At 48.2% G+C, this 13,840-nt stretch overlaps 1 protein-coding gene across 1 annotated transcript; it reads left to right on the forward strand.

Moving 5' to 3' along the window:
* Window positions 1-7,084: 7,084 nt before the first annotated feature.
* LOC127310348 (F-box/LRR-repeat protein At4g14103-like) lies at window positions 7,085-8,785 on the forward strand. The gene has a single exon (XM_051341032.2). The coding sequence runs from the start codon at window positions 7,095-7,097 to the stop codon at window positions 8,640-8,642; it is 1,548 nt and encodes a 515-aa protein (XP_051196992.2). The 5' UTR covers window positions 7,085-7,094; the 3' UTR covers window positions 8,643-8,785.
* The last annotated feature ends 5,055 nt before the right edge of the window (window positions 8,786-13,840 follow it).

The following is a 13,840-nucleotide window of genomic DNA, read 5'->3' on the forward strand; positions in this document are numbered from 1 at the left end:
CGCGCGGGGTCGGTGTGTTTCTCTCTCTCTCCTCTCTCGCCTAAAAAAAGTGCGCCGCCCCCTCCGTATACGCGCGGTGGTTACGTTCTCCGATTTTGTTTAAATTTTGTTAAGTTAAATTTTTATTAAGTTAAAAATTTTAAGTCAAGATTTTTAAGTTAAAATTTTATTAAAATTTTGTTAAGTTAAAATTTTGTTAAGTCAAAATTTTATTAAGTTAAACTTTTGTTAAGTTAAAATTTTGTTAAGTTAAATTTTATTAAGTCAAAGATTTTTGTTAAGTTAAATTTTTCTTAAGTAAAAAAAAAAATAGAGAGATCGAATTGAAGGGGCGTCGCCCGTGGTACTGGCCGGCGCGTGCTCCCCTCCATCTCGATCTCGATCTCTGTGGCGGCGGCGCGGCTCGGGCAGGGATGACACGTACGAGGGCGGCGGCGCGCGGCGACGACGAGGGCGGCGACGGCGCGGCGGTTGGCGTACGGTACACGTCGAGGCGCGGCGCGAGAGAAGGCGCGGCGAGAGCGTCGAGGCGCGGCGGCGGTTGGCGACAGAGGGGCGCGACGACGGCGACGACGCGGTGACGACAGTGTCCGCTCGGGCAGCCTAACGGCGTAGAGGGCGCGCTGCAGGGCTGGTTCGGCGGAGAAGATGAGATTGTGGCGCGGCCGTTCGCGCCCGCGCGAATATATAGGGCTCCCCTTTAGTCGCGGTTGGTGAGGCCAACCACTACTAAAGGGTTCAGAAAAATAAAAGTAAATCATTTTAAAATCTAAAAAATACAAATAATATATCCAAAAATTCAGAAAATTGAAACTAATTCACTTCAAAATCTTAAAAATGCAAATAATATATCAATAAATTCAGAAAAATAAAAGTAAATCATTTTAAAATCTTAAAAATACAAATAATATATCAAAAAATTCAGAAAAATAAAACTAATTCATTTCAAAATCTTAAAAATACAAATAATATATCAAAAAAATCAGAAAAATAAAACTAATTCATTTCAAAATCTTAAAAATACAAATAATATATCAAAAAATTCAGAAAAATAAAACTAATTCATTTCAAAATTGAAAAAATACAAATAATATATCAAAAAATTCATAAAAATAAAACTAATTCATTTCAAAATCAGAAAAATACAAATAATTTATCAAAAAATTCAGAAAAAACCATTTCTTCCCGCATCTGTCTTCCTGCCTCCTGTCTTCCCGCCCCCCGCTTCCCACCATTTCTTCCCGTCTCAGTCTTCCCGCCTCATGTCTTCCCGCCCCCTCTTTCCGCCATTTATTCCCGCCTCGGTCTTCCCGCCATTTCTTCCCGCTTCTGTCTTCCCGCGTCTGTCTTTCACGGGAGATTTTCCAACCCTTTTCCCAACACTGTTAGAGGAGATGGAGTCTTTTCACGGGCTTGCAGGAAAATTTTCTCGAGGCATATCGAGGCGTCCACCCACGCGTCCTTATCCTGCCGACAGCTTTAGTCCCGATTACACCCACCAACCGGGACTAAAGCTTACCCAGACGTCCTTATCCCACCGACAGTTTTGTTAGATGACACAAAAACCACCTTTAGTCCCGGTTGCACCCACCAGCCAGGATTAAAGGTTAGATGACCAGCTCTGTCTTCCCGCCTCTGTCTTCCCGCCCATATTTTTTCCCGCCATTTCTTCCCGCCACTGTCTTCCCGCCTCCTGTCTTCCCGCCCACATTTTTTCCCGCCATTTCTCACTCTATATATGTAGCCTGGCTTGGCCAGCATTATCACATCTCTACAATCTCTCATCACTCTCTCATGGCTTCCACCGTACCCACTCTAACCTACCAGCAGGTGGAGGAGCTTTGCGCCTCGAACTACCCTTGTCCACCGGGCTACCGCGTCCCCGCCGGCTGGAGCCTAAGCGCCGGAGTCATGCCGGTCCCTCCCGTCCCTCAGGGTACTGCGCGCCGGGCGGCCATCATGAACCACTACTACCTCGACCTCATGCCGGAGCAGCGGATGAATCCCCGCTGGCATCCCGACAACCAGCAGACTTAGGACGCCTTCTTCATCAATCGGCGTGAGAGGGCGCTCGCCAGGTATGAGGAGGACGGTCGCCTCCTGGGAACTTCCACGAGGCCGGCCGTCGGCTATGGTGGGGCGGCCGGACTCTACAGAGCGTCATGGACTACATCACGGCCGGCGATATCCCCCGCCTGTGGTACCCTCAGTACCAGTCGAGGTTCGAGCCACGAGCGCCGCCCGATGACAGCGACGACGACAGCGACGGCAGCGGCGACGACAGTGGCAACTTAGAAGGCGACGACTACCAGTACAACGGCGGCGACTACGAAGACTACGAGTATGCATATTATAGGCCTAGGCAGGAGTATGACTAAATCAATCCAACATTCGAAGATGTACTCCTAGGCCTTTGGATCATCGCATGATGTACTCGTTTTCTACTTATGTCTTTCACATAGAAAACCTGAGCGACATCTTTAGTCCCGCGTTTCACATAGAAGGCACGGCGCTAGCGCGAGGAACTCCGCCTCCTCCAGCTCCGGCGTGGCACGGCGACGACGGCGGGGTGAGGCACGTGGAGCGGCGGCGACACGTGGCATGGGGAAGCGACACGTGTGGCACGGCGACGGCGGCGGGCCAGTAGAAAAGGGGGCTGATCCAAACACATCACATATAATATAATTCACCTGATCCATACAAAGTTTGGAACAAATTTTCCTCAACAAAGGTTGGTACAATAAATTATTACACATCATTTCTTCCCTTGTGTCCCTTGCTTACGATTGTGCCGTAACCATGGAGCATCCTCATCATTTAACCTAATGCTTGGGTCAGTGTTCACTTTGAAGGGCGGAATTTCACCAAACATATTATAATCTTCTGACATGTCTGTCTTGTCCTCCACTCCCACGATGTTTCTTTTCCCTGAAAGAACAATGTGACGCTTTGGATCATCGCATGATGTACTCGTTTTCTTATCTTTCATTTTCCTCGGTTTGCTACTCATGTCCTTCACATAGAAAACCTGAGCGACATCTTTGGCTAGGACGAATGGTTCGTCAAGGTAACCAAGATTGTTGAAATCCACCATTGTCATTCCGTATTGCTCATCCACCTTTACCCCACCTCCTGTTAGCTTGAACCATTTGCATCGGAACAAAGGGACCTTGAAGGAGGGTCCATAGTCAAGTTCCCATATCTCCTCTATGTAACCATAATATGTGACCTTTTGCCCATTCTCGGTTGCTGCATCAAAACGGACACCACTGTTTTGGTTGGTGCTCTTTTTATCTTGGGCGATCGTGTAAAATGTATTCCCATTTATCTCGTACCCTTGGAAAGTTGTTATAGTCGAAGATGGTGTCTTGGCCAACATGTACAGCTGATCTCCAACATCATTGTCATTCATTAAATGTTTTCGCAACCAACCGCCGAAAGTCTCCATGTGGGCCTTTCTAATCCAGGATTCAGGCTTCCCCGGGTTGTCCGAGCGTAAAATATTCTTGTGTTCCTCGAAGTACGGAGCCACCAAGCTGGAATTTTGTAGAACTGTGTGGTGTGCTTCAGTCATAGAATGGCCGTCCGTACATATCGTTGATTTCCTTCTGATCGTGCCTTTTCCACTTAGTCTTCCCTCGTGCCGCGATTGAGGAAGACCAATCGGCTTAAGGTCTGGAACATAGTCAACACAAAACTCAATTACCTCCTCATTTTCATAGCCCTTGGCGATGCTTCCTTCTGGCCTAGCACGGTTACGAACATATTTCTTTAATACTTCCATGAACCTCTCAAAGGGGAACATATTGTGTAGAAATACAGGACCGAAAATGGAAATCTCTTCGACTAGGTGAACCAGGAGGTGCGTCATAATATTGAAAAAGGATGGTGGGAACACCAACTCGAAACTGACAAGACATTGGACCACATCGTTCTGTAACCGTGGTAGATCTTCTGGATTGATTACCTTCTGAGAGATTGCATTGAGGAATGCATATAGCTTCACAATGGCTACTCGAACATTTTCCGGTAGGAGCCCCCTCAAAGCAATCGGAAGCAATTGCGTCATAATCACGTGGCAGTCGTGAGACTTCAGGTTTTGGAACTTTTTGTCCGCCATATTTATTATTCCCTTTATATTCAACGAGAAGCCAGACGGGACCTTCATACTGTTCAGGCATTCAAAAAAGATGACATTCTCTTCTTTGGTAAGAGCGTAGCTGGCACGACCTTGAAACCATTCCGGATGCCGGTCATCTGGGTCTTTCAAACGTTGCTAGTCCTGCCGTGCTTCCTTTGTATCATTTGTCTTCCCATACACGCCCAAGAAGTTTAGCAGGTTCACGCAAATATTCTTCGTAACATGCATCACGTCGATTGCAGAGCGGACATCTAGGACTTTCTAATATTCTAGCTCCCAAAATATAGATTTCTTCTTCCACATGGGTGCGTGCCCGTCAACTCCCTGCGGAACTGATTGTCCGCCAGGACCCTTTCCAAAGATGACTTTCAAATCCTTGACCATATCAAATACCTCAGCACCAGTACGTTTCGCAGGCTTCGGCCGGTGATCTGCCTTGCCGTTGAAATGCTTGCCTTTCTTTCTTACGTTATGATTTCGGGGAAGAAATCAACGATGCCCCAGGTACACGTTCTTCTTACAATTACCCAAATATATACTTTCAGTCTCATGTAAGCAGTGCGTGCATGCATTGTATCCCTTATTTGTCTGACCCGAAAGGTTACTAAGAGCAGGCCAATCGTTGATGGTTACGAAAAGCAACGCTCGTAGGTCAAATTTCTCTTCTTTGTGCTCATCCCACACACGTACACCAGGTCTGCCCCACAACTGTAAAAGTTCATCAACTAATGGCCTTAGGTACACATCGATGTCGTTGCCGGGTTGCTTCGGACCTTGGATGAGCACTGGCATCATAATGAACTTCCGCTTCATGCACAACCAAGGAGGAAGGTTGTAGATGCATAGAGTCACGGGCCAGGTGCTATGGCTGGAGCTCTGCTCGCCAAAAGGATTCATGCCATCTGTACTTAGACCAAATCTTATGTTCCTTGCGTCAGCTGCAAAATCTTTGAACTCTCTGTCGATCTTTCTCCATTGCGTTCCATCAGCGGGGTGTCTCAACTTCCCGTCCGACTTACGGTCCTCTTTGTGCCATCGCAACAACTTGGCATGCTCTTTGTTCCTAAACAGACGTTTCAACCATGGTATTATAGGAGCATACCACATCACCTTGGCGGGAACCCTCTTCCTGGGTTTCTGGCCCTCAACATCGTCACCAGGGTCATCTCCTCTGATCTTATAACGCAATGCAGTGCATACCGGGCATTCATTCAAATTCTCGTATTCACCGCGGTACAGGATGCAGTCGTTAATGCATGCATGTATCTTCTGAACCTCTAAACCTAGAGGACAGACAACCTTCTTTGCTTCGTACGTACTGGCGGGCAACTCGTTATTTTTTGGAAGCATATTCTACATTATTTTCAGCAACTTTTCAAATCCTGAGTCAGATAGACCTTCCTGTGCCTTCCATTTCAGCAAATCCAGCGTGCAGCCCAGCTTTTTCAGACCATTATCGCATCCTGGGTACAACGACTTTTTGTGATCCTCTAACATGCGATCCAAATTCTCCCTCTCCTTTTCAGTTTCGCAGCCTCTCCATGCATCAGCAATGGTCCGACCAAGATCATCAGCGGGCTCATCACATGCCTCTTCTTCACCTTCCCCTTCACCTCCCCCTCCTTCAGCATCCTCCATGAAAGTATCACCGAAATGATCAGGATAGTTGTCATCGATATCATCCCCTTCTTTATCTTCTTCTATTCTAACACCTCTTTCTCCATGCTTGGTCCAACAATTATAGCTTGTCATGAAACCGTGCCGAAGCAGGTGCACGTGAACGTCTCTTGAGGAAGAGTAACCCTTCTGATTCTTACAGGCAGCACATGGACATATAACAAAATCCCCCTTCTTGTTCGCATTAGCCACTACGAGGAAAATCTTTCAAACCCGTAATGTACTCGCCGGAGAGTCGGTTACCGTACATCCATTGCCGATTCATCTGCATTATTATTATATAAAGTACATAATTAACCAGCATGCATTTGTTGAACTAACTAGCTAGAAATAATAGAAATTAAACAATGAACTACACACATGCATATTTTATCAATGACACATGAAAGGTTCAAGTTGCTAACCGCGATCGAGGAGGAAAAATAAATGAGAAAGTCAAGTGCAGCTCGGACACTTCATATCATGTTTGTTTCATGCTCTCGGGCATTTCATCGAACACCTTATGTGTATAAGAGGATCCAAAAGCAAACCCACCACCCCCTTGTGAATAGAAGTGCTAAATGGCTAAGTGAAGTGTGCTGAAGTGCATTTATAGGGATGGGCCTTTAGTCCCGGTTGACCTGGCCAACCGCGACTAAAGGACTTCGGGCCAGGCCTGAGGACCTTTAGTCGCGGTTGTCCTGGCCAACCGCGACTAAAGCCCCGCCCGTCCACTAGCTGTCGACCGAGCCCGCTGGGCTCAGACCTTCGGTCGCGGGTCGCCTCCCAAACCGCGACTAAAGACCCCTTTAGTCGCGGTTCGAATATTTTGGGAACTAAAGGGGGCGTATGGAAGCCTCTTTTTCTACTAGTGTGAATCTCTCGGTTCTTCAATCTATATGGGCACATTTCTCTCTATGTGCCTCTGCATCTCTCTCCCGGGCAACCCTCCGCCGACCCACTCATCCCCTCCGGCCATCACCTCCCCTTCCACCAGCCTCCTCCCATCCCCGCGTGGCCGGCCAAGGATCGGCAGGATCCCCTTCATCACCTTCCCACCTGTCTCCTCGCATCCCCCGTGTGGCTGGGAGTCTCCCCGAGGTGGCAGTCGTGGGCGCCTGAGTCCCCGTAATAGATATACCAGGACATGCAGGCCCACGACGGACCAAAATACGGAATAGGTTCTCCCGGCCAGCGTGGCGAGAAATTAAACAAACCTAGCTGGATGATCAAGGAACCATATATACGTTGATAGATTGCTTGCTCGATGAGATCGGATCACAGCCCCCGACCCGTCATGGCTACCTCCCCGCATGTGGAGCCGCCGTGCGATGGAGGCTGCAGAGACCGCCTGAGCGACCTCCCGGATGGCGTCCTCGGCACCATCCTCTCCTTCCTCCCCACAAAGGAGGCCGCCCGCGCCGCCGCGCTCGCAAGACGCTGGCGCCGCACGTTCGCCGGCGTCGACACCATCTCCTTCGTGCAGCGCGAGGCCCACGACAACGAAAACTACACCTTCATGAAGGAAGCCTTGGAGCGCCGGAGCCGGAACGGGGACTTCATCGACGAGGTCAACGCCGCGCTCCTCTGCCGCCGCCGCTGCGGCGGCCACGCGGCGCCGCGCGTCTTCTGCGTCAACTTCGGCCGCTACGACTGCTGGGACTGGCCCATGCTTGACCGGTGGCTCTACTACGTCCTCAACCGCAGCGCGCGGGAGCTCCACCTTGACCTGCGCCTCCAGCACGCCCTCGTCGGCGAGCGCTACCTCGGCGAGCCCCGTTACTCCGACGGGGCCGACAGCGACGCTGATTTCCCGGCGTCTAGCGAGTGCAATGCGTACGGCTACGACGCGCATGAGTACAAGCTCCCGCGGAGGCTCTTCTCCTGCGCCGCCATACGGACGCTCTGCCTCGGCGCCTGCTCGCTCCAACCACCGGAGCTCATCGCCCTACCTTTCCTCGAGACGTTGGTTCTTAGCAACATCAGGAGATTGGGTACCAACATCCAGCGCCTCGTCTCTAGTTGCCCACGCCTCATCGATCTCACGCTGGAGAGGTGCGGCGAAGAAGCCAAGTGTTTCAAAACCCCTGCTCCTGACCATAGCTACACCATCACCGTCCTCGATAGGCACCTCCGTAGATTCGCGATACGGTGTTGTCACAACCTGGTCAGAGCCAGCATCGACGCTTCGGAGCTAAGAGAGATTGATTACAGAGGCGCCGTCCCCTCGGAGTCGCACCTCGACCTGCGCGGTGTCGACAAGAAGATCTCTTCGTGCTCCATCGGTTTCTGCGGCACGAAGGTTTACAAGGGGGAGTTTCCCCGGTTCAGAAAGCTCCTTGATAAGTTCACCGGTACGAGACATCTGCATCTAGATTCTACTCATCTCGGATCAGACATCGGGAGTAAATCTTTCGCGGGATTCCCCTCCTTACCCAACCTCGTGCGGCTTGAGCTGTCAGGATACCTTCGAATCGGTAGCATTGAGGCAATGACTAGGATACTCGACCAGGCTCCGAGCGTTGAGGTTTTATCGCTGTTTCTCAAGCCAACCTACCAGGAGAGGTTTGAAACCGACTGGCCGAACTTGCACGAGCTCCGCGCTGAGATTGTGGTTCAGGATATTTCGGTATCATGCTTGCGGAATCGAGTGAGGCGCATCAATCTTGTGAACTACCAGGGCCATAAGGCACAGAGAAAAGTGGCCAAGCTGCTATTTTGCAATGCGTTGGTTCTTGAACAAGGGTGTGTTGTGTTCCCGAGGGGTCCCCATGAGGTGCAGTTAGAACTGAAGAATGAAATTGAAGGATGGGTGGTGAACAAATCCGCAAAGATAATTTTCTAAGCAGGGTTCCAGGGTTCTTTTATTCTAGGATGACAAACGATCATACAACTTGAGCCATCTATTTCAATACTCTTTGATTAGAAATAGAACTAGTTTTTCTAGGAGTGATTATTTCTTACTCGACATAGAAATAATTGTATGTTTCTCCGGTTATAGTCATCTGCTTAATATCGTCTCATTTCTTCCAACTTGCAAGAACCATAACATTTAGATTAGATGGTTATTACCAATGTCCTTGAATATTTACGTCTGTCCCATAAGACAATAATTTATGATAATCTAGACAAAAATAATTATCAATAAACTCTAGCATATGGGATAATCCCTCCTAGCCCTCCCTCACCCCATCCCAGCGTAAACAACACAACGGATCCCTCACCCCATTCCAGCATAAACAACACAACCGAAGTAATGGAGATTTTCAAATCATCAGAATGCTCATTTTATTTAGGACATGTATATGTGCATCTTAGAGCATCTCTAACCGATCCAATATTTTTGGTTTTACTCCTCTAACTGGCAACTAACCGATCCCTTATAACATCGTTGGACGAATACTCAACAACGCCGCGCTCCCTTATATTACCTCGACCAAACGGCGGTCCTAATAATTTATTGGGTCAACACAAGTATTGTGCAAGTTACTGACTGTCAAGTTAGAGTAACCTCTTTAGATGTTTGATGTAGTGCATCACTATTCTAACTTGCTAGGCTTGAAGCAATCTGTCATGGACAAAGTCTGGTAAAGCCAAGCAACAATACAACATAAGAAGTGCAAAAGCTGCAGTGGTTCTATCTATTAAACTCAAGGATTGTTAGCGGAAGTTGTTATGCATAAGACCAGATCCATTCAGCGCATGTGATAGCTATTAACACTTTTGGTAGTTGAGGCAAGTAATAAGTGACAAGAAATTTCTACTAGTCACTTCCCCCTACTGTGTATATTCAGGTCTCTCGAACAATCAAGGACAGATGATGTTCAGAATTTGGCTGTTTACTCGCAGTTCTCCAATTCCCTAACAACTTCACAGCTTTAGTGATCTTTTTTACGCCAGCCTAACAAATAGAGCACTTTATCTGCAAATCTAGCTGCCAATGCCTGAATCTCTACTCAGAAAAAAAATGTCATACATAGTATCATAAGAAAATATTTACAAAGTTCGTTCTCTAAAGCTCACTAGTAGGTAAAAGACTCATCAATGACGCACCAAAAATGTCATTATGTGGCACATGGACAGTGCGCCACAGAATCCATGCTACTAAAATTGGTAATTCTATGACGCACCAGCCCATGCGCCACATAATTCCTATTTTCTGTGGCGCACCGTGGTCTATGCGTTATAGAAATTAAGTTTTAGTGGCGCATGTTATAGTGATGCGCCACAGAAATAGGTGCGCCACATAATTGTTTACCTATGCGCCACAAAATTAGTGACATGTATATACAATTTTTATACTGCCCGTTGTACAAATACATGTATATCACATGTTTTACACAGATTTTATACATGTATAATATAAACAATAATATATTTGACATGGTATATGAAAACAGACACATTACTTTGTCATCACAATATTTAGAGCCCGAGATACATATAGTACCAAGTATCAAATTTTTACACAAGATTTAATTGATACAAAGTGGTCTTCATCCGGTTCCTCCTCCACTCCCTCCTCTCTCCCGCCAGATATCGCGCATATCTATCTTCGGCATCCGCTCTAGTGGGGTATCCTTTGTAACTGTTACCACTAAAACGGTGAACCTGTCTCCGACACTCCTCCCTGCCTCCGACACTCCTCTCAGTCGTCGTAGATTCCGGGAACCTTGCACAAGCCAATGAAACATTAGTATCAGTATCAAACTTTAGGGACACACACAAAACAAAAGGATATGAGGTGCTAGGTGCAATCATAGGTCTTTGCAACGAATAAGAGCAAACTCAAATACGAGCCAAGTAGTATCAACTAAATAATATTCCTCATACTTTGTTGGTCAGATGGAGTAAGTGAGACCAAGTACGATGCACTAGAGATTGATATTTGTGTCATCACACCACGCTCACTTACGCCACCTCCAAGTATATGGTGACCAAACATTTTAATCATCGGCACTCTCTAGAAGAAAGACCAAAGTAAATGAAATGACAAAGCCTCATATAATGACACAAGCAAAACAAAAGGAAATCGGCAAGACCAAATTAAATGCGCAAGAAATTTGCATGGACATATGAAATGGTCTTACCCTATCATTTTGTCATTAGATGGTGCTAGTTGTAATCATCGGCCAATGCAATTAATTACTAAGTGCCAACTCAAATAAGAGCCAGGTAGTATGAACTAAATGGCCTGCCTCATACTTTCTTGGTCGAAACAAATATTAACATCCCGGGACGGTGTAAGCGAGGCTAGGTAGGATACGCAAAAGATTGATATTTGTGCCATCACACCAGACTCGCTTGCACCACCCAGAGTATACTGACCAAACATTTTAATCATCGGCACTATCTCGAAAAAAGACCAAAATAAATAAAGAAGTCCAACTCAAATACGAGCTAAGTAGTATGAACTAAATGGCATGCCTCACGGTGGTCTTCATCTTCGTGGTCGACGACATGGTGATGCTTGTGACGGGCATGAACATCAGTGTCATGGTGGTGTTCTTCTTCGTGGTCGGCGACGTGGTGGTGCTTGTGATTGGTTGTGTCATGGTGGTCTTCGTCTTCGTGGTCGGCAACGTGGTGATGCTTGTGACTGGCGTGAACGATGGTGCCATGGTGGTCTTCATCTTCGTGGTCGGTGACGTGCCCATGCTTGTGACCGGCATGACCGATGGTGTTATGGTGCTCTTCGTTTTTGTGGTCGGCGACGTGGTGATGGTTTTGATCGGCGTGACCGACAGTGCTATGGTGGTGTCTGCCTTCGTGATCGCCGACGTGCCGAAGCTTGTGAACGACGGTGTGAGGCTTTGTAATAGGTCAGAAGGTGAGAGGTAAGGTCTTCATGTGGATAAGTGGCTGTGCTCGTATGAAACCAAAAGAACTGAGTCTCATGTTTCTGCTAGCCAAAAGCTTCAGCCCAGGCTGCCAAACAACAATCTTAAACCTATACCGTAGCCCGTTCAGATTAAAATGGGGCTCCCGCCTCACTGCGCCAGTAGTGCAGAAATCCAGTCCAGGTAACCAAACGCGCTCATCACTGATCTGATGGAGCTCATACTGCCATACATGCATTAGTCGCCTGATCGGTCGATTCGAGCTTAAGTGCTTGTTGACCATGACCGCGATCGCTCCTGCGTGTATTGGACCTACCTTGTACGTGCGACAAGTTCAGCGTCCGGGCCAGCCTGCCTGGACGTGGACGCCGATCCCCATCGATTGTGCAAGTCAACGGCAAAAAACTAAACCGTGTTGCCGAATTAATTTTATCGCCTCACCACCCGTCCATCACTCACGCACGTGATTTTCTAGCCACAGAGATATGGGGCTTGGTCATTATGAAAACCTATATATTGTGGAATGGACTTTTCCGGGAAGGAAAGATACTTCCTTCGCTTCAAAAAAAAGCTTCATGACTTTTTACAGATAAAATATATCTGTATACCTCCGTTCATGGGTAAAGTGGAGAAGTTTTTTTTAGAAACAGAGGAAGTACATATTTACTGACCGATATAATCCCTTTGGAGTGACCGGTGAGTGGTGACATGTAGGCAGTTGTATGTTATTTCTTAAAAAACATGTAGATGTGTATATATGCTACTTACACTACAGGAATGGCCGAGATGCTGATGGACGTGCCCTACGCTGAGGGCCAAGTATCGGGGGCGTCAGCATACGGGCCGGCCAGGCCAGCCCCTCGCAAAACCCCTCGGTGTAGGGTGGGCTAGGCCGACGGCAGCCCTTGGCGCCTCTGTGGCCGTTGGCGTAGGCTTGAGCACGCAGCCCAGCTCAGCCGTGCCCTAACAGCCCTGTAACGGCGTCAGGTCTACGTCGAGGGCCACCGAGGGCTGCAGTCGGCGTAGCCCACCTTTTTTTCTTTTTCCTCCCGCCAGGTGATGTCACAGCCAAGGTATATGCCGAGGGCCACCGTCGGCATAGCCTGATGCTATTTTTTTCTTTTTCCCGCCTGATTTCCGCCAGAGTTTCCCGCTCTTTCTCTTCCGCCCTTTCTCTCCCGCCGTTTCTCTCCCGCCAATCTTTCCCGCCTTTTCTCTCCCGCCCTTTCTCTCCCATCCTTTCTCTCCCACCATTTCTATCCTGCCATTTCTCTCCCGCCATTTCTATCCCGCCCTTTCTCTTCCGCCATTTCTCCCGCCAAGTTTTCCCGCCGTTTGCTCCCACCCATTATCTCCCGCCAAGTTTTCCCGCCATTTCAGCCCCTCGCGTCCCTACATATAGCCATGTATTCTCCTCCGACACAACACCACCAGAAGCACTTCTCTCCTCCAACACTACCACAGAATCCTCTGAGCTCTGCTGCCGTTGAGATGGCTCCTCGTCGCCATAGCAACACGGGCTTCCTCGGCGTTCGCAAGCGTCCTACGGTCCATTTCGCGGTTGAAATCACAGTCGGTGGTGTGTGTGTGTGTGGCTCGGCACCTTCTAAACAAAGGAGGCTGCTGCCCGCGCATACGACGTTGCGGCGTGGAGGTTTGCCCGACCGCATAACGAAATGAACTTCCCGGAGGTCAGGTCTCTGACGGAAGTCTAGAGTCTCGCTCCTGAGCTGCTACTTCACTCGGAGGGGGGAGCGCGGTGGTACATCGATGGTTAGCGACGGATTGCTATCACCGAGGCGGACGAGAAGTTCATGGAGCATTGGCGCAGAGACCATCCCGAAGACGTCCAGGCCACGTGCGCATTCTGGAAGTAGAAGCAGTCGATGAGGAGAGAGAAGAGGGCAGGAAAGTGGCAGAGGAGGTCCGAATATGAAACGGAGTACGCAAAAGGAGAGGCGTCGACATGGTCACCAAATGATGAACGATGGTGAAACAACCTCTCAAGTACCGCTTCACAGGGCACCCCCAGCGAGGAGAAAGATTTCGACAACTGATTAGTATGTGCGTGTCGAGTCCGGGTGTCTAGCTCATCATGTGTCGACCGAGTGTTGAGTGTTTTGTTCGTGTGTGGGTCTAGTTCTTTAAGTGTTTTGGTTCATGTGTGGGTCTAGTTTTTTAAGTGTTTTGGTTCGTGTGTGGG

This window comes from Lolium perenne, chromosome 6 (genome assembly GCF_019359855.2).
Source record: "Lolium perenne isolate Kyuss_39 chromosome 6, Kyuss_2.0, whole genome shotgun sequence".
In the NCBI taxonomy this organism is placed as follows: Eukaryota; Viridiplantae; Streptophyta; class Magnoliopsida; order Poales; family Poaceae; genus Lolium; species Lolium perenne.